Genomic DNA, 25,413 nt, shown 5'->3' on the forward strand with positions numbered 1-25,413 from the left:
AGGTAAACTCCCATTTTATATAAATGGCAATGTTTTTCCTAATGTCTGCATGGATATATGTCATTTACACTAGCTCAGGGTTTGCCATTGTTTTTTGAATATTTTCTCTTAATTTTTTCTGCATGTGACTGTGACTTTTTTCCTTTGAGGTTCTGCTCCTGCTGTTTTGTCCTCTTGCATGGTTGTAATTTTCTGTGTGTCACATCATAATTTCCTGACAGCAGCCAGTTTGATATCACAGATGATTATGATTTCAGGTGAAAGAATAAGCAGCAGGAGCAAATGAGTGCTTCAGTACAAAAACCATGTGAAGAGGACCTAATTTAAAAAACACAAGTAAAGCAAAATAGAACATGTAGAAAAAAATCTCCCTGCACATACCCCCACATTGGGTTAATGTAAACTAGTTCATATTTTTTAATTAAAAAAAAACCGAGTTATCCATAAAGCACTGATCTAATTTGGCAAGATTGTAGCCAAATGCAATAAAGATGAAATACTTAAAGTTAAATGGCAATATGTCACTTAAAGGATTTGGTCATTACACTCAATTGCAGCATAAGAAGAATTTTAAAATAAATGCTATATTTTTTCCATGTCACCAAAACTTGCTGTCTTGGCAGCTTGGTTTATGCAAATCTGGGAACTTAATCATACAAATCATCCTCACCGATTTGCACCATTTTTACCAGTGCAACTATTTACACCAATAAACTTTTGCAGAATGTGATTTGGGGAAAGGAGAATTCAGTTTTCCAGTTGCAAGACAAAACCAGAACATTTCAAAGTAAAAATTGTATACTTAAAGCCCAAATGATCATTTTAAGAAATGTGTTTAACAAATGCATTTGGAGTCTGCAAACCAATGGAGAACACCTACTGAAAAGTGTCATTGCATATTGAATTGTATTGTGAAACACTAAATTCACATTTCAGAATGAAGATAACAGTAACAGTGACTTAGCAAAGAACTGTTTGGAAAGCAGTGGCACTGTGGCCATCATGAGAGAAAGATATCACAGGTGAAGGTAATATACAAAGTGTTCATACCTTACCTTTAGCCTGAGAAAAAAAAATTGGACAAGCTTTCAGACAACCATGTAGTTTATCACTATACCAAACCTAATTTTTATGCTTCTGCTTAGTCATTGTTTAACTGGCTATAATAGCATCATCACCAGAATTCTAGGCACCTACCTGATTTTCACAAGTCCTGTGGGTTTACTTGCCATGTGCCCACTCAAGTAATGGTGTGCATCTTTGCAGGACTAGGATCATTTCTGAAGTACAAATTACTTCTGAACTGTAGTTTTAAATATCAGAGATGGTGAAGAGAAAAGTTTAGAATAATTGAGGCCAGTTTTTTGGAAACTTTATTAGAAATTGAGGAAAGTATGGATTTTTAGAACTGAAACTGTTGGGTTTTTTTTCTAGTGAAGCACAGCTCTGTATCTTAATGGATCATTAATAAGAAATGTTTTTGTTCCAGTCTGTATGAGATGCATCTGATTCTTCAATGTCACTTGGATTGGCATAGCTTAAACTTTATATTAAGAAAAAGGTTCCAGTGTGAAAACAACAAAGCTAATTTAAGGCTTAAAGAGCACCAAGTGAGCTAATTGCAAAAATATTTTTCGGTATCTGCCAGTATCCTGGCATAGCCCTTTTTCCTGATGTAGCTGTATTTCCTGAAATAATAAGCCTTCGGTGATGACAAAAATCAAAGAATTCGTGCATGTGGTTTAGAAATAACTCATTGGCCATATATAGCTTATACTTTATGCTGCTTTCATTCTTTAAGCTGTCACTTCCATTCTTTTTTCCTTGTTAACATTTTATGAGTTAGTGATTTGCTTTAGGGTTTAGTAAATAGGGAGAAAACCTCAAGGGAAAATTATGCAAACTTATCTTGGGGAAAGCAAATTGAAACTACTCTAAGTGCTGCATTTTAAACATCTAACAGTTACACACACTAAAAAAAAAATTGGTTGTTGACTTGGGTATTCATTGAAGCAGGCATGGTCAAGCTGCAGGAAAATTTGACAAGACTGTTCATAGGGGGAATGTGAGCAGGCACAGTAATTCAATAATCCATATTAAAACCTCATTTTGTGCATAAAACTCCTATGAGCAACTGAGTATCATAAAAGAGACTATACTAATTCTTAGAGACAGTTGTGTTGAATTGGACTAAGGAAAATTGTGGAAGTAATAACTCATTCTGTAATAAATCTTACTGTATATTTTAGAGGGAAAATAATCCCTCTGGTCTCTTGGGTTGTCATTCTGGCATCTTTTGACAGTATTACGTGTGCTTAAAAAAAAAGTTATGCAACAGCATTGCCCTTTGTGAGCTGTAGTGAAGAATTTTTAAGCAGTTTAATGAATGCTCTCATTAAACTCTTCAATCACTGTTCTCTTAGGAATAGCAAATGTTTATTTAAAAAGGTCACAGGAAAAAAAATCAACACAACTTCTGGGAGGCTGGAAGCACGTTGAGTGTGGGAGTTCGTAGAACTGCTGAACTGCAAGGTAATAGTTGGATTGAGAACAAGACACAGCAACATGCTGTGGGCTTGTTTTGACTAAATGATTTGGAGTTTGATGAGTATTCTTGTGTGCAGAATCTGTTTCTTAGCGACGGAGTAGTGAGAAGTGAGTAGGTAAGACATGCATAAGGCATTCTGAGTCACAAGTACTCTTTTTGCCTGGGGATGCAGCAGGGCGTCGGAGCAGTGCTGGCAGTGGGTAGTCAGGACCTTCAGAATTTTCCACCTACATTTGCTACAGGATTCTTTGTGGCCCTGCAGTAATGAGTTGAGTTAATCCTCTTGGGTAAAGAAGGCAGCACTAGGAGATCCTAATTATAGCACTAGTCCAGGTCTGTTCTTCACTCAGCTGCCTAGAGCAGAGAAGCAGCCACGCAAGGGTGAGTTTTAGCGTGGGAAAGAGGTAGAGCAACAAACTCTTCTACAAATCTTCCAGCCTGTGAAGTCCTGTAAAAGTCTAGCACTTACAGCCTGCCACCTACTTGGGAAGGATCCTGAAGTTCATTTGTACCTAAGTTTTTGAGTATACTATAGAGACAGAGACGTTTCTTTGAGTGAGATTTGTTTCTGAATCTTTCTGCTTTAATTTTGCTGTCTGTACAGTGGAAGATGATTATCTATTTATCTAACAAAAACAGTGTATGGATAAGCATTTTGTCATGTATTTTAAGCGAAAGACTATACAGCAGTTTTTGAAATATAACTTCTTTGACAAACCAGGGGTAATGGAACGCAAAGGATATATGACTTAGATTTTCATTTGTTGTAAAATATTATCACACAATTATTTTCAGTGGAGTTCTGCCAAATTCCATCCAGGTAAGAAGGAACTTGGCTTGTAACATTCTTACTGTTTTTAAACCCTTGCTTCCAAACCCTTCACCCAGGTCTACCTTTACATTATTCTTTGCTTACATATTTTACATGCAGCTCCATATCAAGACACAGGAACAAGCTTAACTCATAATTCTTATCTGAAGCTGAACTTTATTAAGGTTTAATTTGTTGACTTCAGTTGCATTATAGCAATTCGAGGACTCGTTCAGTCCATCAGATCCAGTTTCAGTTTCATTTTGCACATCCGTTTTGACCCACAAAACAGTTGATTCAAAAACAAAATAATGTATTTGCATAACTTTTCTATAAAAAAATGCCAGAAGAAGATACATAAAACAGGATGTTGGAATATTCCAAGCAAATTTGGTTTTATTCTCATCTGGTTTGGTAAATGTAAGCACTGAATCTGAACACCTGACTGTATTGTCTCCCTGTAGTTTAGCATAAGACTTCCTTTCATTTCAGCATTATGGCTCTGTTTGCTACCTTATCAAGGATGTGAGATTTCTTCTGTATTCATCCTTTTGGAATAGCCCTTCCTTGACACAGAATCTTATCGTGAATTTGTTTGATTTTAAATAGATTATTACACTTTCTCCTTTTTCAAAATGGAATACACATGCCTGCAGCAAAGTACTGTCTTCTGATATCCTGATCCTGTCCAAGGTGGAAACAGTCATGGCAGTTATGTTTTTCCTCTGTTTCATATATCTGTTATTCTGCAAAACATATATTACTTTGGAAATAAATGGAATGGTTAAGACCCACCAAGAATTACTCTCCCTTCAGTGCCACTCAGCAAATTATCTGAAGTCCCTACATACAAAACTTTTAATCCTGGGGTTTTTATGTAATATAAGGGGTATATATGCCACATAAATAGTTTTAACAAGAATTGGAAGATTTAGAAACTTCTTTTTGCAGATCTCTGGAACACTTTATAGTAGAAGATAATATTATAATTGTGGACAGCCTTGGTTTTCATGCTGAACACATTGCAGAATGATGAAAACTTGGTAGCTTGACCTCAACATATGATGATGAGAGAGATGGGGTGATGGTAGAGTGATGAATAACAAGAGAAAGAGGAGGTTTGCTTTGGGGCTGTTAACAATTGAGGAGAGGGTGGATTTTTTCTTACTTTGCAAAATTTCTGCTTTAGTGATTTTCCCCCTAAAGGTCTTGTTTTCATCCAGATTTTCCAGTTGATTCCAACTCTAGCTCACATGGAAATATCCTTTTGGAAGCCCTGGAATTCAGGGTGTTGGCTGTTGTGTATTGCTGATTGCCTGCTGGGAAAGGAAGCAGTATTGAGATTACTATAATAGAAGGCAAATTTTTCCTTTATTCCTACACTGTTGCATCAAATCTGATTTGTTATGCAGAAATTGTTCCATACAAAGATTATGATGTGTTATTTACAACATTTCAGAACATTGTAGTCTTTCATAGATGCAGAGCAACTTTCTCTTTTAGCTGTACAAAGAGAATCTGATAGTGGTATTGTTTCACCTATAGAAGTACAAAGAACATGCTGTGTGGCAAGAGTGAGTGCATGAACAGAATTCGTGACTAAGAGCTAGTACCTCTGCTCTGTCCATTTTATTCCCCATTTTGTTTTAAGAAACTGTTTCAATTTCTCAATCTGCAGAACAGCAAGAGTAATTTACCTGGTCTACAAGGGTATATGGACTAGGCTTTGTAAAATGTGCTCAGAGCCTCCCTCTGGCAAAACTCAATGTATCTTCAGAATATTATTTATCACCTTCAGTGGCTGTGCCTCAAACACTGAACTTCTTTACAAAGGTATTAGTGCCAGGTGGTTAATCCGTTTTGTTGTAGGTGTTTCCACTTTTCTAGCTCTGTTGCACTAAAAGCTGGCCCTCAGCCATCTCTAGATGAATCTGACAACACCGGAGGAATGACTTCACTGTTTAAAAACTTCATATTGTATGATTACTGTTATGTTTGGGATTCGACGGTGGGTTTCGGTTTCTTTTTTTTTTTTTTAAATGTAACTCTTTGTTTTACAGATGAGGGCAGGAACGCAGTTGACCATGCAGGTGGTGCACATATTGTAGTAGACCATTTAAGGTCACTGTGCAGTAAAACAGATCCAGCCAGTGAGAAGCTCTTGACTGTCTTTTGTGGCATGCTGATGAACTATAGCAATGAGAATGGTAAACCGAAAATTTGCTTTATGTCTACCAGGAGAACAACCCCAACAAAAAAAAGATAAAAAGTTAAAGTCAACTGTAGGTTTACATTGTGGATACTAACACTAAGTAAAAGATCAAGGACATCAATTCACATATACAACTTTCTGTTTCAGTAAAACTGTGTTCCCCAAAATACTAGATATATTCCTGATGCAATTCCATGTAGCATATTGCAAAAACTTTTAAGATCAACATCTGGAATTTAGTTCTTTGTCAAAAAGCAATGCATAAAGATCTGTCATACACCTTAGGGAAAAACAAATTTACAGAAGTTAATTAGAAGGCCACATTAAGTCCTTTCTTTTTCATTTATTATCAAACAACATCATAAGCCTAATTTGTTGTAGGCATGCAGTGTTGTCTTGTTAATGATTCGGGGTAATACATGCCAGTTAATCATTTTTCTCCTTGTGAAATTTATATAAAACCATATGTTACATTCTTCTGAGATAAGTGGGGAATCATTTATGGGTATGTTCAACACTGTTCTGTGTCTACAAATTACAAGTTTGTCCCAATAATTGGAGATGTTTCGGGGCTGGGACAAGAACACAAGATTTTAAATGTGAAACCTTTGACCACTGAGAGTAACAAAATAGTGTTCTACATTAGTTGTACAAACTAGCACCTAGTTTGCTTCTGCACATGACTGTGGTAATATGCCAAGGCATATTTTACAGTGTTCACACATTTTCAAGTTTTTCAAATTTTGAATCTCTAAGAGATAAATGAGGAAAGCTACAAAGAGGCTGTTCTCCTGACCTGCAATGGCACAGATAGCAAATGTAGTTAGTTAATCACATTGTTTGCCCATTTCCTGAATTGCAGTGTTTTATCTTAGGAAGACAGATCTTCTTTATTAGCTGCTCATCATTTTCTGAAAGATGTTACTTGCTGTAACTCACTTTCCAAACCTATGTCCCTGAAACTCTTCTGCTTTTCAGGATGGTCCATAAGCTTTACTGTATAAATTTTTAATCTGCTCTGTCATCTCTTCTAGCATAGTTTCCATGTGTTTTCTGTGCCATCTCTCTGGAGCTCTCAGCTCTTGGTGTTACTCATCCAGCTGCAAATATCACTGTTGTATATATCTCACCTGTTGTTCTTACATTCTTCAGGTTTTTTTGTCCTCTTTTCTTCGTATTATCTAAGAATTCTTGTTTACCAGACTTCTTGCATCTTCTCTAAATAGTAACTTACTAGTTCCTTTATTTCATATAGTTTTCAGGAACTGTTTTGCTTGATGTCTGCATGAGTGTCACAATTGTCACATTTCATAGTGTAAACTCTGTATTTTCTTTGTTAAAATATTTGGAGAAAATAGATATTCTCATCTCTAAGCTACCAGAATCCTCTATTAATTAAGACTAATGAGCATACAGTGTATTTGGTAGCTCAAGACAGACAAGTCCAAAAGTGGTGTGTAGAGATAGCGTTATCAGTTTTGCTTCAGTGACCAAGCTCCCAGCACATCTTCCCTAGAAAAACTAATTATGAGATAAATCTCCCAAACAAGCAGCTTCTGAACAGTTTAACTGTTATGAACATTGAATAAATGACTCATTCTATCCAGTAAGATAGCTTATTCTGATGCAATCAATAAAGCAGTTGTGTAGTTCAGTGACAACTAGGAGGATTCACTAGCTGCTCTCCTCTCTGAGAAAGGACATCTTTCATCTCACACAAACACGCTGACACGATATTCACAGGAGCCACTGAAGCAATGTCAGAAGTGAGAAATGCAGGAGTATTCTTAGCTGCTGGATCTGGGTGCACACCACCATCCTGTTCTACCACCACATCAAGGAGGAATCATAGGGACTTACCAAACCTTCACCTTACCCCACGTATGGGGTAGTCTCCACAAGAAAGGGTCCCTCTTGGTAGGAACCCAGCTCATATTTGGCCCTGCACCCATAGGGATGATGTGTAAGGTTTATGTCCTCTAGTTCCATTATGAATTTGCGCACTGACTGGGACAACGATTGAATTGAACCCCCAATAATATGCCAGATCAATATTTTTTTAAAAAAAGAAAAAGGATTTAGAGGACTGAATTTGTAGAGGAAAACTCTGTGATCATACCTGTAGCATGTGAATGGAGAAATGGGTAGTTACCTGTCTTGCCAGCTTTGTTTTAGGAGCCACAAGTACAATTGGACCATAGTTGTGAACTGTACAATTGGACCATAGTTGTGAACAGCTGTAAAAATATCACCTGCAGACCATCATAAATTTTCAGGATAGCAGTCAGTGTCAATTAGGAGCTTGAGACAACCACTGACTTCCACAAATTGCAGCTTCAGGTAGATAATATTCTGACTAAATGCAGTTCTTTGCTGACCTGTTAAACATCAAAACTGAGGTTGCCTTGACAGTTAATTGTGCTCACAGGTTAGTGGATACCATTTTCACAATTTACTTGCAAAGTCTTGGTCCCATGTTACTTAAGAAGATAAACACTGCATTGGTTTTGCTGAAGGATATGGGATTGCAGCCTAGAGTCACAGATTTCTTTGTAGTTATGGAAACAAATTGGTCCTGAATAAAAGGAAAAATATTAGAAAGGTATGAAGGAAGTGTTTCCATCTTTGAAGCAGCACTTCTACCTTCTCTTTTCTTGTTTCTGTAGTCTTTTCCAGATTAGCATGTTATGTTACAAAATTACAGGTGCAGACTTTGAAGATTTCTTTACTGCTCTTAATGACTCACATTCTTTGTGAGTTGCACTAGCTATCCAGATAAGCACCATTACAGCACAGTTGGTTCTTAGTTGCATCTAATTATCTGTGAAGACCCTAATATTTTCTAATCATTAACGTTTTATGAGCCAAGTGTATATAAATTGTTTTATTGGATTCTAAACAGTTCGTCATTCCCAGTCAACTAGTTGCCCTCTTTTTCCTGTGGCTACTACTTTATTTTTAATAACTATCAACTTATTTTTTTAACACGAGAGACTCGTTCCTGAGTACTTTAAGGGATTTATCACACACGAGTTTTATGAAAAAGGCAGCTAAATAGCAGCTACAAGTAAGATTTTGTTTTCCCAAACAGAGCAAATTAATGAAGCATTCTTGTATCTTATACAGAATCTGAACACTCAGCTTACAAATGTAATTCAAAATGTTGTCTAAGCTTTAAAACTAAGATTCCCTTTACAAGGTTCTTGTATCATCTGCTTGTGTTCAGGAATTATCTGTGCCTGTTGTCTCTCAATCCTTTCTTTGCTTCCTTGGTATCTTATCATTTCATTAGTAACTACAATGTCAAGAGAACAAACTCAGCTTTCACATCTCTTGCAGCTCTTTCAAACTTTAAAAAAAGTGTTAATATTTAATTGCATTGGTAGAAATCAGAGAGCTTGTTTCCAATGGAAAATATCCTTTTGCCTTCATCCCAGGTTACTTTGGCCCTCTTGTCATAATCATATTTTACTGCCCAAATTCAATCAGACACAATTAGCCTATCCCTGCTTTCCATTATTAGTCTCTGTGTAGCTATGAATCTGCTTAAGAGCAAGAGGCAAAGCATGCTTGGTAACTAATCTCATAAAACCAATAATCATATGCAAACACTGATGTAAAAGAGCTAGAAACATGAGTAGTTATTCTGCAGATCCCAGCAAGATAATGGGATCAGTCTATAAGGTAACTAACTATCTCTTGAGATCTCTAAAACAAACCATGAAAGCATTTTTAAAGAAATGCAGAAGTTGTGGAAGAAGTAGGCCAATTGGCTTATTAGGTAGTCAAATTAGAGATCAGAAGTTAACTGGATGCATTAAGCATATGTGAAAATATACATGCATTTATATATATGAGCGTATATATATAGATAAAAATTGTGTTTATAGATTGCTTCCTCATTTCATATTTAACTTCAGTCTGTCAAGGTTGTCTTTCCTTCAGTGCCTTTGTAAAATGTGACATCCTTATGTTAAACCATACAACTGCCAAGCCTTGCTTATTCTCACAAAACTCTTAGCAACTGGAATGAATGTTGGGGACTGATTTGCACTGCTGACCATCTGCAGAAGCTGAGTAAATACACAAGAAGTGAAAGGGAGATTTATGGCACCATTATCATGGTCTAACCCTCTATTTCAGTAATGCTTCCTCTTAAGACTTACCTTTGCTATTTTTAATGCTTGCCATGGTTTTTGTTTTGTTTACATCACAGCTAAAGATGTCTAGCATGCTTTCAAGACCAAACTACACTGAAATGCAAAGCTATCTAAAGTATGTAAAAGCAGATAAAAAATGTTTGTTACGATAATGAGATAAACAATACGATCACTTTTATGTTATGTGATGATTTAATATAGCTGTGGGGATTGCAGGCAGGTTTCTCTAGGGTACGAAATTATTCCACCGATTTGTGCAAAACTAGTTTTCCATTAGCATTATAATCACAGTTACTGATGGAACACAAATGACCAGTTGTTGTCTGAAATTCTGTTCAAAATCATGAACTAGACTAAATCATCATTTTAAACTCAAATGCCCCCAATAAAGTTCTCAATTTGGGATATTCTCCCCAGATCTTACTCTTTGGAGTTTCCATGTGTGTCACCGAAGGACATGGAGCCATTGAAATTCAAGTTTTAGGTAGGTAATTCTTTGTGCTGGCGCATGTATTGATTGCCTTTATCTACCTGTATATGCATCTGTACAGCATCACTGTCAGTGCTTTTCACCCCAGAAGAACACAGAGGCGTTTTACAAGTGCAACATATGATAGCAGTGTAAAATGTGGCTTTAAGTCATAAATTCAGAAGAGGCATTCAGTTTTTCATGCTTCCTGCTCACTGTGCATAAAGTTCTGCTTAGGTAGAAGTGCTGAGACACAATGTTGCCTGGCTTCATGGCTGCTTTGGTCCTGTGGCAGGCAACTGCTTGTAGGATGGATGCATGTGGCCCTGGAATTTGTCTCCTATTCTAGTAGGGCATTAACACCTCCTGCAGTGACAGGCCAAGATACACAGTTACTCCAGGTTGCCTACTCTGTGGTCTTTCATAGGACAGATAGAGAACTTCTGGCAGTCCCTTCAGCTAAGACCAAACCACTTAGGTGTTTTGAATTTCTCTGAACTGAAAAGTGCTGTCTCTGTACAGTGAGAAGCGTAATACTTTTCTCTTAAATTGCTTAATAGACTGCTAGAGAAAGAACCTCCTATTGGTGGTAATGACAGATGTAAATGTCAAGTCCAGAATTTGTATGGCAAACCCAGACTTAAGTATAAACATAGCAAATAGCTGCTGGCAGCCTTTTATTTTCAAAGACCTTGCCTCCTATGCAGCTTTGTGACTCACAGGTTTGTTCTGTCTTTGTCAAAGGAGAAAATTTATCCTTTTGCTTACTGCTGTTAATTAATGTTAACCTTATTGACAATTCTTGTAATGCCATTCTTACCACTGTAGACAATTCCAGTACTCAGGTGCCATCCTTCTACTCCATGGAAATGAGACTGGTGTGGAGTCAGGTCTAATACCTGACTTTTGACCCAGTACAATTGTTCTTTCTTAGTATATGGGTTTTTTTCCTTTTTTCTTACTTTTAGAGGCCCTTTAGTTAGTGTACTCTGTGCTCTCTTGAACAACAATATATCCTTCTATTTGGCTCTTAAGTTTCCTTTCAAAGATGGATATGGTTTCCCTTTTTATACTCATCTCCTCCATGCCTTTTATATATTTTGCACTGAAGAGAGACAGCAGGAAAAAAACCCACTCAAAATGGAGAGTTTATGCTTCTGATGTCAAAATGAAGCCCATGGAATTTAATTGTCTCTTTGTCCATTACAGTTGGATAAAGTGATTTTAGAGTGACTAGAGGTATAGTCTAGTAACAAAGAAATTTCTTTCCACATAATTTTCTATGGCATTTGTGGTTTGTGTCTTTGTTCTCCCACTCTCCATGACTACCATTTTTCCTTCAGAAGTTTTAAGTGTCTGCAGGGGACAATCACAAAGCAAGGACAAAAACAGATTATTTACCAGTAACTTGAGTTCTCCTACACAGTAATTTTCTCCACAGAACCATTCCAGCTCCCCCCTGCCCAGTTTTCCTATTCAGAGACAGATTTTTACAGTCAGTTTGAATGAAGTAGGAGGCTGTAGCAGTGACTCACACATCTGCCAGAGGTAAAATGGCATTCAATGCATGCGCTAGTACAATTTGTACTTACCTGAAATTTGACAACTTCAGCAGCTCTTTGGTGTCTGACATGGCGTTCTCATAAATGTCTCTAAAGACCACGAATCTGTGGAAGAGGTAATCCCTCCCCCCCAAAAAAAGGAAATTCAGTTACTGGTAAGTAATACAGTTTTATTAAAGGTGTCAAGTCTCAAGGACTCCTGCTCATCCCCCAAAACCTGTGGTAACCATGCCATTTACTTATTTAGTGTACCAAATTGATAATTATTATAATAGTATTTTACACTGAATTTAAATGAGCTAAATATTCCAGAATCCCCTCACAATTTTTATTATGTGAAAATTTCAAACACACTTGGCAGAATCTTGAGGGCCAAGAGTTTTTCAGGGTCATGAGATGATACTAAATTTGCTAAACTTAAGATATAATCTGTTTTTATCTCCCTGTAAAGATCTGCAATGTTTATGGCTCCAATGCCACAGATATAAAAACTCCAGCTGATTTCAAGTTGCCTAGTGACTTCCTTAAAAAAGAAAATACAAAAAAGCCAAACAAAACCCCCAGAATTTCTCTGTAGGGCTTGACCCAAAGCTAAATGAAGCAATAGAATTCTTTTGACTTCACTGGGCTTTGGACTCTTGTCTTTTGAGTCTGTAATACTTAAACATAGTTGAAGAGCTTAGATATAAAGGAAAAAAGATACTTAAGAAAATTATTAAAACAACATCTGGTGTGTTTGTCTGCTTCATTCTATTCAGCTGTGAAACAATGTGTATCTTCTTTGCTATGTTACAGTTAAAATATGTAAGAGAAAATACTGTTATAAATAATCTTTTAAAACAATCATGTTTCTGCCTAACCATCAAAGCATCTTTCTATTTGCAGACATCTAGGAGCAATAACTTTCTTACTTGTAAATACTATAAACTTTCATCCTGTGCAAGAAATTATCAGAATGGCTTCTAAGGACCTTTCTTAAGCTTTCCATTTTTTGTCTTTATTAAACTTTCTTTTTTCTCAAGCTCCTCATAATCTACATTGTGACTTCCTGTTTTTATAAAACTTCTCATGTTTATTTCAGTGCCAGTTTATATTCATTCTAATTTTAATTTTCTAGTTTTGATCTTTCAGAAAAAAAGAGTATATAGGAAAAACTCTCAGATAATTAATTATTGCACTGAGCTAGGTTTGGTTGATTTCAGTCAGCTAGTCAGTAGGCCCAGAATCAAACCTGACATGTATTAACAACCTGATTACCACAAAATTGTCAGTAGCTGCAAAACTCACTATACCCTATGACCAGATCAGGAAGAAATATTTCTGGGAATACATCCCATTGCAAGGGGCAGGGGGAATTATGAGTCCATATCTCAAGTCTGGACCTGATCCTAGTGTAGAAGAGTATAAGAAACAGACATTTTAATGCTGCTTAGCCTAGAAGTTGCTTTGTGTGAAAAATGATTTTTTGGTTTCAAGAATAGTAATATGAAGAGAAATGCTAACTCACTGTTGTACTTTCTTTTTATGTAGATATGCTGCAGTCACAGCTTATCAATATGGGTGTTATTCCTACATTAGTGAAATTGCTTGGTATTCACTGCCAAAATGCAGCTCTGACAGAAATGTGCCTTGTTGCATTTGGCAATTTAGCAGAACTCGGTAAGTCCACAATATTAATCTCAAATTTACATGCAGTTTTTGTAAAGTCTTATTTAAAGACTAACAAAAGCCTTGCACTGATTCTTGTTCCATTCTTTTTGGTACATTCTACAATAATAGACAAGCAGTTTCTGGTTAGTTTCTCTAAAATTGATAGTTGTCTTCTTTTTTTCCCCTTCAGTAACTGAAATTTATTTGGGTACTTAGTACAACTTTATGTTTTATGTTAATGTTCTTTAGTGCAATCAATCCTGTTTTAAATCATCTAAACAGCATTTCCATAGCACTGCTACTTACTGTGAATTATTTATTAATAATATAGATAATGTGTCCTGGTGTAGCTCCACAAAGTTTTATTGGGATTAAATTTGATTCTTGAAAATCTCTGAAAGTGAGACAGGCACAGGTCATTAATCTGCCTAGACAGTATTATTTTAGGTGTAGAGTTTTAACATATTCTAGTCTAAATACTTGCATATATAAATCATGAATAGATGTTAATTTTAGTAGGTTTAGTTGCCACTTCATTTAAATTGAAGTTTGTAGCCCTGCTTTGATGCAGTGTCTTTGCAAGTGGATTTATTTTCATTGGAATTCAGCAGATTGTTAGGCCTGTGTTTTATTATCACTTGTGTTTTACATTGCTGTCCTTTTGCTAACCTATTTGGTGAAATGAGTTAGGGTTTTTTTTGCACTGGAGTACAATAATATAGCAGTTATGATATCATCCTGTACTTCTAAGAACATTCCAAATATGAAAAATACATCTCTGAGTTTGTGGTATTTGTTGGCCTGAGTTCATAGATTTCAAGGCCAGAGAGAATATGATGTTATCTAGTGTAGTCTGATCATACACATAATGCCTTCACTTAGGTGGTTGATTAACAAATCAACAACAGAAAGAGCCATCAAAATAGCACTAAAGAAATTAATAGATCAGAGGTCTTCAAGATGAGCACTATGTACTGTGTCTGCACAGCAGAAAGTGTAATAGGAGTCATACGCTGAAAATTGTAGTGCTCAAATGCAACTAAAACTACAAGGATATTAAATATAATAAATGGTAGCCTCACTGAGAACTGTATTTCCTTTCCCTCTTTGGAAAGATCCAGCTCTGTTGAGTGGAGTAGCAAAGAAGCTTAACAGGAGCTGTTTCCCTTCCTGTTCATATACACTGAAAAGGTGCTTGTTCTTTAAGATTGGCACAAAATTAATTTTGTTTGTAATACTTTTATCTCCGTAAAGCAATAGCTTAGTCAATCACATTGTAACTGCATTATTTTATTTTTGCCTTGTAACTTCATGGGATTTTATTGTGAAGTTGTCATTTTTCATCACTTAAGAGACAACTGCATTGCACAGATCCCTTGAGAAGCATTATGTGATTCTTATTCTGTGTCAGAGCAGGGCACAAACCAATAAAGAGAGTGATGGATATGCTTTTAAAAATACTGGGACGATCAAAAATGCACTTAGAATATGCTCTGCAGCCGTGCATGTTTAGAGAAAACAAGAGTGGGATGCATACAGAAGGGTCTAGGTCTGCAGTTCATGCTTTCCCCCAGTCCTTGGGGTCAATTCTACATTAAAATAATCCCTAACCATCCATTAGAGCAAGAGCAAAGGTGCTGGAAGGTTTTCTATACTGCAGATGGCCCTCAGGAGGTGGCAACTGGAGAAGGCAGAACACCAGCCCTACCACCTGCATCCCTTGTCATAGTGCCAGCCAGGCAGTGCTGAAAGAGTACAGGCAGTCAAATAAGAGATGCTTTTGTTGAATGTACATCTGAAGAACTGTTATCTGCTGGCTAATCTCCTGGTAGCAAGCTTGCCCATCTGTAAAGCTGCCTTATGCTCTCTGTGCAGTGTGAGATGGCCCAGCAATAGCCACACACAGATTGCAAAAAAGAAATGTCACCATCGTGAAACCATGTAAATATTAAAGCATTCAGTGCTAATCTTCATCTCTCCCATAGAAAATACAGTATATAACTTGTTCTTCTTCCTGTTAGGATGAGGGACATCAAAGACAAGATATATAAAGCATTCAGTGCTAATCTTCATCTCTCCCATAGAAAATAAAATACAGTACTTGCTCTTCCTCCTGCTAGGATGAGGGACATCAAAGACAAGATATATATTTTTGTCCTGTTATGGTTTCTATAGCTACATTTACATTTTGTTGGTCTCAACCAGCCCTAACAGCCTTGATCATATATTTATATATTTTTAACAGCCATAATCACAATTAATTCACATCAGCGCATTTATCTTAAAGTGTTAGACATGTATCTTCTCTTCCTCCTGCTAGGATGAGGGACATCAAAGACAAGATATATATTTTTGTCCTGTTATGGTTTCTATAGCTACATTTACATTTTGTTGGTCTCAACCAGCCCTAACAGCCTTGATCATATATTTATATATTTTTAACAGCCATAATCACAATTAATTCACATCAGCGCATTTATCTTAAAGTGTTAGACATGTATCTTTTCATTTTGTGACAAGCACAAGTCTGTTGTCTTGTCTGTGAGGAGTGCTGTTAGTCATCTTACTGAATAAACCTGGTAACAAAGAGAAACAAAAAGAGTACTACCTTATGATGTGATTTGTTTACTTCATACTGAATTTTTCCTTTGCTTCACAGAGTCAAGTAAGGAGCAGTTTGCCTACACAAACATTGCTGAAGAGCTTGTGAAACTGTTCAAGAAGCAAATAGAGCATGATAAAAAAGAGATGATTTTTGAAGTTTTGGCTCCCCTGGCAGAAAATGGTGAGAAATTATTATTTTTTCCTAGACTGCCTTTTACTCATTCCCTTACATGTATTTTGGTATGTTGGTGTCTTTTCCAGGGATTGAACGCAGAGTAACTGGCTGCCTTTTTCAGAAGCTGCCATGACTGGTCCTTGTGATGGTAGTTTCATGCAAAATGAATAGGTCTTAATTGTCAAGCATATGACAGGAGGCAGCAAATTGTGGATGCTATTTCCATCTCTGATTCACTCTCTATACGATTATGTTATATTTTCTTTCCCTGTGCCTGCAATGGGAATATCAAATGCTGCATTTTAGAGGACTTTACATTTGTCTCCAAACACTGGCTCAAGCATTCATAGACCATTGCAGCACCAGAACATCAGTCATTGTGTCATTTCCTGGAACCACAGAGTCACTGGTCGTTCCATTTCCTACGGACATTATTTTTCTAGGGGTATGTTAATTGCAGAGTTAATTGCACTTTCACCTTACTGTTCATTGAGAGATCATAGGAATTTAATTGGAGTGTTTGGTGCCATATGTTATGGTAGTCCCTGGGAGTTTCATTCACTACTCAAGCCAGAGCAGGAAGTGATGTGTGCCTGATCACCCCTCTGGGATGTTCTTCCCCTTGGAGTTCTGGGTGGTTTGTATGATCTGCCATCTGCCCTCACTGGAAATGGGTGAGCAGGTGGAGCTGGACTGAAGTGGGAAGGAGTTCTGTGCATCACAGTATTTTATGACTCTGTAACCTTGTTTTAACCACCTCAGCATTAAAGCTTGTTTGAATTGAATAAATCGTTAGATCGAATTGCAAACTGTAAAGATTTTTAAGTCTCATGCCACTCTGTTGTACATACACACTCTGTGTGTGTCTGTTGTTCATAGTGTAAGTCAAGATAAACTTTTACTTCAATTAAAAAAGACAGTTTTACTTTTATTTGAAGTGGTATGAGAAATCAGGATTTCTTTTCTTCAGTTCTAAAAATGCAAATTTTTTCAGAAATACATTCATTTATTATATAATAAAGAGCAAGTTCCTCTAAGATCATTCCTTCCTTGGAGACTGACACAGAATTCCATTGAACTTTTTATGAGTTTAACATAGTTCAAACGCTTAATTTTTTTTAGACTATGTTTTTTAGTTGCAATAAGATTTCAGAAGTTCACTGCTGCTGGCTGTAACTGGCATGTTAAGAGGTAGTCAGCTGAACATTTCCATTGTGGATTCAAGGCATACTTAAAGGAGTTCCCTGTGCTGGTACTGTTAGGTGCTTTTCATTGTAGATAATTAGCAATAAGTCAAGAGGCAAAACCATCTAAATTAAGTATTTGCAGAGCCTGGATTTTGATGGCTGTGGGTTGGGTTTTTTTTTAATTTAGTTGTTGATTAAGCACGCTGCTGTAGCAGTTTTGATTTCAAGTCACAGAACATCTGCAACCTGGAATTCTGTAACTAAGGAAATTCTTTATGTTTTAAAACACCTCCGTGCAAAACTGCCTATTTAAAAAATCTCCCAACTGGATATTTTGCATTCTCCAGCAAAGTTCATGAGGAGGTCAGCCAGTCTTAGAGCAACAGTGAATTTCACTCAGGCAAAAAGCCTAATAACACCAGGAAACTGAGAGTCAGACACATCCTTCACCAGAGGTAGAACAAACTTGCTCATCCAATTGTCCCTCGTAAACTATCTGAAAAAAATATTTCCAAAGCTTTGGCCTTTAAAAATATTCTAACTTGGGTTACACACCTTATTGTTAAAACACTGTTTCATTTAGAAAGCTGAGAGAAATCCATTTCTTTGCACATTTCTGCAGAGCTTTATGACTGTACTTTTCAAAATCAGCATCCAGAAACTACCAGAATCACTTTCATCTATAAAAGGACCTAATGCAGCACCAGGTGACCTGCCATTCCTACTCAACAGAAAAGGAGTTTAGGCACATAAAGGAGATGCCCAGCCCCAAGTTCGTGGGAAAATATCTGTTAAAGATTGTGTTGTAGAAACAACAGAAAATATATTGTTCCCAGGTTCTATGTCACCACTGAAAAACATATTTATTACCTTCTCTGTTGAGCCTTGTTGCCAGTAACAACTAAGAAATGAGTTTGCTTCATCAATTTCCAGTTTTTCTTCAATCACAACAAACTTCTCTCCCAACCCAGCCTTTAGGATTTGGCCTTACTGTATTCCTTCTGCAGCCCCTTCAACGAATGGCAGGAATATTGGCTCAGCTAAAAGAAATGGGTGATTACTTGCTCAAAGATTGCATCAAAAAGTTCTGTGTTTTATACTTGTGTGTCTCAGTGAAGTCAGTAGCTCTTCTGTACATGAATTTCATTACTTAGAGTAAGAAACTCTAAGTTTGCTCTGCAGCACAGTCCAAAGCCTTAGAGTACCTGGACACAGCACAGTCCTTGGAGTCTGCTCTGTCACGGCCGAAATGCCAAAGTTTGCTGTAGAGAAATATTCTCATTTTTGAGAAGCGAAGAACTCCATACAGCATCAGTGTATGGTTGTGCTCTGAATACAGTCCAGAGCTGGGGAGCACCTGTTAGATGAATAATAACAGAAGTTGGCCCTACAAATTTCATATACAGAAGCTGCAGTTTTCTGTACACAAGCTGTCAGTAAAACCATTGATATCTCAACTTCTCACAGTCTCTCCTGTGTGTATGTATGATGTATTTAAAGTCCTGATTCTGACTGCTGTTATCCATGCTACTCTTCAGATGTCATTAAACTGCAGCTGGTTGAAGCAGGCTTGGTGGAGTGCTTACTTGAGATTGTCCAGAAAACTGTGGACAGTGACAAAGAGGATGATATTGCAGAGCTTAAAACAGCTTCTGATCTTATGGTTCTGTTACTGCTTGGAGGTAAGTACAGGCTGTCACTATCTTCTGCAAAGCAACAGCAGATACATGTAATGCTGTTTGGCTGCTGAATTTCACTGCTTATTGATTTTCTAAATAACCAAGAGGACCTGCTACCCAACAGGCAAAGGTGTAACAGGTCAGATTTTGACCCTCATCCCATTGCAGGACTGGAATAATTGTAGTGGAACCAGAAGAACTTCACAGATACAAAGAGAAGTTTCCCTAACAAATGCTTCTTTGGCTTGCTGACTTCTCTCTGCTTTTTACCCCAGATGAATCCATGCAAAAGCTGTTTGAAGAAGGAAAAGGCAGTGTGTTCCAAAGAGTACTTTCATGGATTCCTTCCAATAGTCATCAGCTACAGCTCGCAGGAGCACTGGCTATTGCAAATTTTGCCAGAAATGGTAAGAACATGCCATAATAGCTTATGTAAATTTATGTGTGCCCTTCTTTACAAATGGTAAAGCTGGTCTTGAGTTACACAGCAACATCAGTAGTTTTATACTTTACAGTCCTGAAAAGCATTAAGCCTACTTTAAAATTACTGCTTCACGTTTGTAGGGCAGTATAGAGGATTTCTGCCTTCCGTATTTATTCTATCATTCTTCTAAATTTTTCATGAGCACTGCAACTCCCATTGATGATGGTGGTCAAATTCTTAACAATGAAATGTAGAAAGGAGCAAGGAAATAACCCTTCTATTCGTAAGAGGCTATTGTAAAAATCTTGGTAATAAGCTTCCGTTCACAAATGACTTGTCTTATCTCGCACAGACGGAAACTGCATCCATATGGTGGATAATGGCATAGTTCAGAAGCTGATGGATCTGCTAGACAGACATGTGGAGGATGGAAATGTAACTGTGCAGCATGCTGCACTGAGTGCTCTCAGAAACCTGGCTATTCCTGGTAAGCCTCCCTTTGCATTGCTAACTACCTGGAGGTGAAATTCTGTTCTCCCACTGCACCCCCCAGGGAATGAGGGTGAGAGAACTGACTGACAGTCCTAGAGGCAAGTCAGACCACTGCTTTCCATTCTGGCCCATCATTGCTTTTGTGTCTGTTGCACAGCAGTTGTGACAAGCAGTTCTAAATATGTCACAAGCCTAGTGACTGTCCTTTGCCACTTGGATCCCACAGTCTCCCCTACCAATGAAAGGGCAGCTTTGTAACTGGCAAGGAGCTGAGGAGGCCGTGGATTTGATTTCTGAACCCTTTCTGTCCAGAGCATTGAACTGTAATTTTTTTTGTCAGTTGCTTCCTTTGGGATCTCTGTCACAGCTGAGTGTCCCCACCAGAGAACAGTGCCCACTTTGTTGAAACACTGCATCTTACTGTAACTTCCTGAGGCTTTGAAAATTGCCCAGTTAGAGCTGGAGGTAGACTGTTAGAATAGCCAGCCTATTGCAGTTAGTTACTCTTTGTAGGCAGTGAACTGAATGCTAATTTTGTCATTTTTAATAACTTCATTTGTATGAGTTTTGATTACCCAAGCATAAAAGTTAGGGCACACACACATAAAAACAAAACAGATCTGCAATATCTTTGTATGCTTTCTTGGGCCAAGCCAAAAATAAGTCTTTCATCCATTTAACCTTATTTTCCTATTTTCAGTTTTGACAAACCATAACTTTTTATAAGTGATCATGCATACATAACTAAACCCACTCAGCTTTAGCAGTATACCATTTGCTTACCTTTCTCAGGTAAGTCATTCTTTTCACTTCTGTCAGTCAGCTTCCCTGTGGTCTGTACTCAAGGGTGTCTGCCAGAGACCTGCATAAGCTTCCCTGTAGATTGTTATAGAAAAATGAGCAAGTAATAATTGACCTCAGTGATTAGCTCCTCGTTAAACACTGTTTTGAATACAAAAGTATTTATTTTTTTCTCTAAGATCAGGTTTGCACCTTAAATACATTTCAGAGAGCTCCATGAAGGTGGAGAACATAGACTAGTGGACATGATGATAGAGAGGTTGGAGGCAGAGGAGAGCAGTAAAAGGACTGCAGACTGCAGACACGTCAGGTCACAGTGTTGCTTTTATAAAGTATTGCAGCTGGGTAAGAGGTTATTCTGCTAATCAGATGCTTTAGTTCCTTTGTGAGAAACAGAAGAGTGTTGAGCTTCATGGTAGTTTTCTCCTGGTTTTGGGGTGCAAATAGTAGCCTGGGCTTCTACCTGATGCGTTTTGTGGAAGACACCTTTCCTAGACCAAGGGGAGAAGTCTAGCCCTGAGTTTGTGTTCTGAAAAATTACTCTAAAAATGACATGTGCATGCTAGGAAAAAGCACTCAATTTCACAGCTGAGCCTTGGGAACTGTGACATTTTTCCACAACTCAGTGTTGCTAGCACATACTCATGTTCCTAAAGTCTGTGCTCAGAACTCATTTTTCAAACCGTGCCTGAAAATTTGGTTCAAGACCATCTTGGAAATAAACTGCATCTTGCAGAAATGTTCTTGAGCTCAATGCCTGTTCTTTATTCGTGCAGTTGTAAATAAGGCTAAGATGCTGTCAGCTGGTGTTGCAGAAGCTGTGTTGAAATTCCTCAGATCCGAGATGCCTCCCGTTCAGTTCAAGCTGCTGGGAACATTAAGAATGTTAATAGATGCACAAGGTAAAAATAAACTGTTCTCTATGTTAAGTGATTCTCTTTGGTTCAGTCTGTGATATGCTGCCAAGATTCTTAAAAGAGAGAAGCAGGGAGTTTTCCAAATTTTATTCCCGAAGTCTTGGAATAAATCTAATTTATATGCAAAGGGAGAGGAATTTTTTTTTCAGAACTCCTAAATTGACTACCCTGGACCCTCCAAATAGGTGTCAAATGCTTATTTACTTTTGAATTTCTTTACACTATCACATTATGGATATGTATTGAGGTGTGAGTTTTAAGCTACCACTGCTGTTTCACTGTTCACTTCCCACATTTCCTGGCTGTACCTAGCTCCTTAGAACAGGCTAATGCTCTGTTAATTGTGGACTGCAATTTTAAAATGAACAAGCACCTGTTAGTTCTTGTCCTTGTTGCAGGATGAGGATTTATAAAATTAGAAGTTTGCTAAAAACCAGAAGTGGTTAATGAGGTAAATTAGCTCTGTATTTCTTTTTGACTCAGTCTTGCAGATGATTTCAGAAGATCCATTCTAGTTGTAGCAAAGCTATTGATGTGAAATAGAAATCCATTGAAGAAACTTAATGTGACTTACAGTCCCCCAAACCTAATCAAACTGACACAGTGCTCCCTTCTGGCATGATTCCCTCCTGCTCTGATATGTTGAGATAGCTTACAGCTCACCTGGGAGTGTAACATCACCTGTATTTTCTCTGCTCTTAATCAATCCATAAGCCTCATTCACTGTGCTGACATTCTTGTTTTCAAGAACTGGATTATGACTCTTTTTCTGTATTTTGTTTCCATTTTGGACTGGCTTTACTTGCTTCCATGCAAGCTAGACTTCTCCCACTCTTAGTGGAAGCTAGTGAAGTTCTACAAACACCTTCTAGTTAGTAACTTTGAGCTTATTTTTCTAGCGCTTGCTTAAAAAAAGTGACGACTTTTTTGTTGTGTTATTGGCTCCGGCAACGCGTAGCAGAAGCAGCTGAACAGCTGGGCAAAAATGTAAAACTGGTGGAACGATTGGTGGAGTGGTGTGAAGCCAAGGATCATGCAGGTGTGATGGGAGAGTCCAACAGACTACTTTCTGCACTTATACGACACAGCAAATCTAAAGTAAGTGAGTGTTGAAAATGTTGTCAGCTTGTTCCCTCTGCACTTGCTGTCAGTGGCTGATCCCCCAGCATGCAATCCTTCTAGAGAGCCAGGTTTGCTATTCATGTGTTACACCTCCTCTGCCTAAGTCTTGACTCAATTTCAGTGTACCCTGCAGAAGTTCAGCGTGCTGTATCTTCCACGTTTTAATGATGAGACATCTGAAGAATCATTGAACTCACTTGTTTCGATTTTACCTACCTCTTTATGTAAAACTGAGATCCACAAATAAGTCTGTCCCCCTGCTCTTCATATAGCATAGTTCAGAGTTTTAAGATTCTGATGGATCATTGGAAATCGTAATTTATTCCAAAGTCTAACAAAAGCTTGCAGGTACATGGCAATAGGTATGACATTAAGAAAAACTCATCTGCCCCTCTCATCACCCTCGCATCAATCAAATACCTTAATCTAAGCAGTCCTAGCCCACTGTCCTTCCTCAGGAGAGTGTTAGGCAAAACAGGGAAGGGACATAGAATGAACGAAGGTATCTCCTCTGGAAACAGGCTGTTTCAGGCTCAGAGTTCCTTCAGCATGTTCACTGATCCAGACATAGGCTGCATGACTGAGCTTGAATGGCAAGTGTGATTTGTAGAACTCAGACTGTACCAGTGACCTCTATGTTCATGCATGGCTTTGACAAAATGAAAACCATAGTGTGAACCTGATCTATACTGAGCCTCTCCAAGAACAAATCCACAGGCCTTATAGGGATTCAGATCTTTGCTAATTTTTGATATTACTGTCTCTGTCTAATATCCATTCTCCGTTTTATGTTCAGCCTCTAAAACTTCCCAGATTTCATTTCTCTGAGTCCTCATGTTTTCTGCCCTCCATACATGCAGTCCCTAACATGCATGAACGGATGGCACATGCTGCCACAGATGGGAGATTTTATCAATACTTTCTACAGGAAAACAGAATTCAGTTCTAAATACAATGAGACAATACTAAGGCACCAAATAGATATTAATACAGCATCTAACAACTATCGCAGTTAAATTAATTTTGTGTTGTTTCTGTATCCGTAGAGGAAACGATGCAAAGAGGAAAACTGAGCTGAGGGTGGTTTTTTTAGGCTTTTGCTGCCCTCTAGAGATGTGAGTACGAGTACAACTGGTTCTTGAAAGCACATCAGACTTCAATTTGGCCTTTACTTTTAAAGGATTTGAGCTAATTTTTACAAAGGCAGCAGTACTTTAGAAAACTTATGTCTCATTCTAGAAAAGTGGAGTAGGTGCTTGTGATTTCTGCCATGCTGGCACCAAACCTGACTGCTGGCATCTGTTTGGTACTGCCCATCAAAGGGTTCTGTTCACCTTGATGTCAGAGGTGCTGCTTGATTCTTAAGGCTTCTACAGGCAAAATTCCACACTAATTCAAATAGAAATTAACATTTCCCAGATTGTCTCAAAATCTCAAAACTACTTTGGAGTTCCACCAGAAAAATCACAAATAAAACACATTATTGCAAGTCTGGAAAAATATCAAAATACTTAACATGCTTGCATACATTATGTCATTCAGGAAAAAAAAGGTTTTAAACGTGGTGTTTTTGAGATATTAGGCTGTAACTAGTGCCACTAGCATCTTCAACATGATTATTTAAAAATATTTCAGTCTTCCAGGATTATGATTATATCCTGTCTGTTTCTTTACATAAACAATGGCACTGCAAACCTCTGCGAGCACTGGAACATAAATCAATTCCCAACACATGTATCAGTTCATCAGTTTTGGCTTGAGGCTGGAGTTAGAAAGAGATGTGTGCTTTAAATGGAAATTCAACACATTGATTCAAAATTAAAATTTCTCGTTTCAAGAAATAAATACTATTTCAAAACGTTGTGCACCCACAGAACAAATAAAAACTACTAAAACCGAAACCACATTTCTTTGAACAGTTTCCTTTCAGCATGTCAAGCTCCCTGATTTTTCAGGCAAACAGTTTGCAAGTATTTTTGGGACATAAAATGGTGAAAACATTAGGTGCAAAATCACTTTTGAAATTATAGTTAACAAGTAATCAAATACTTGCAGAGAACAGAAATCTTTATTCGTCCTTTGTCACGTAAGAAAGTTAAATCAAATTTTGGACTTCAAAACAGAATCCCAGCTGTGTGTTTTTGAACTGCTTTAAAGACATTTAAGGCAGTCAATATTTCAATTTCCTAGATACTGGGCAACAGTACTGGGCAAAAATTGATTTTAATTGCTGGCTTTGGAACAGAAACCAACACATCAGTATCCCATACCTAGTCTTTCCTTACCTCCTTTGTAATTGAAGGAAAATTCCACAATATTTAAGAGACTGCTGCCCATTTTCCTGCCCATTTCTAAACGTGGTTTTTTTTCAAGTACACCATTTGCCTTACATAGTAAGGTGTAATATTTGTGATCTCACCTCTTCAAACATGTTGAAGAAACTCTGAAAATTCAAGGAGAGAGATGAAGGATTTAGTAACTTTATTAAAACTATGCTCTTGTGTTTCCTTATCCCAAATATATGGTTTGTTGGTGAACACCTCATTGTTTGGTGATAGATGGCACACTGGGAGAACTTGAGTTACACTGTATAGCCTGGG

The 25,413-nt window shown here is 37.5% G+C and overlaps 1 protein-coding gene across 1 annotated transcript in view; it reads left to right on the forward strand.

Moving 5' to 3' along the window:
- The window catches only part of RAP1GDS1 (RAP1, GTP-GDP dissociation stimulator 1), a gene marked incomplete at its 5' end in the record, with an annotated part of 43,892 nt that overhangs the window by 12,549 nt on the left and 5,930 nt on the right, over positions 1–25,413 (forward strand). Inside the window, 8 exons of the mRNA XM_009074104.1 lie at positions 5,420–5,566; positions 13,293–13,421; positions 16,072–16,197; positions 18,917–19,060; positions 19,333–19,464; positions 19,834–19,968; positions 21,551–21,676; positions 22,650–22,789. Of these exons, the coding sequence (XP_009072352.1) occupies positions 5,420–5,566; positions 13,293–13,421; positions 16,072–16,197; positions 18,917–19,060; positions 19,333–19,464; positions 19,834–19,968; positions 21,551–21,676; positions 22,650–22,789 (1,079 nt within the window). The remainder of the gene's footprint in view (positions 1–5,419; positions 5,567–13,292; positions 13,422–16,071; positions 16,198–18,916; positions 19,061–19,332; positions 19,465–19,833; positions 19,969–21,550; positions 21,677–22,649; positions 22,790–25,413) is intronic.

Source organism: Acanthisitta chloris, unplaced genomic scaffold, assembly GCF_000695815.1.
Source record: "Acanthisitta chloris isolate BGI_N310 unplaced genomic scaffold, ASM69581v1 scaffold20764, whole genome shotgun sequence".
Taxonomy (NCBI): domain Eukaryota; kingdom Metazoa; phylum Chordata; class Aves; order Passeriformes; family Acanthisittidae; genus Acanthisitta; species Acanthisitta chloris.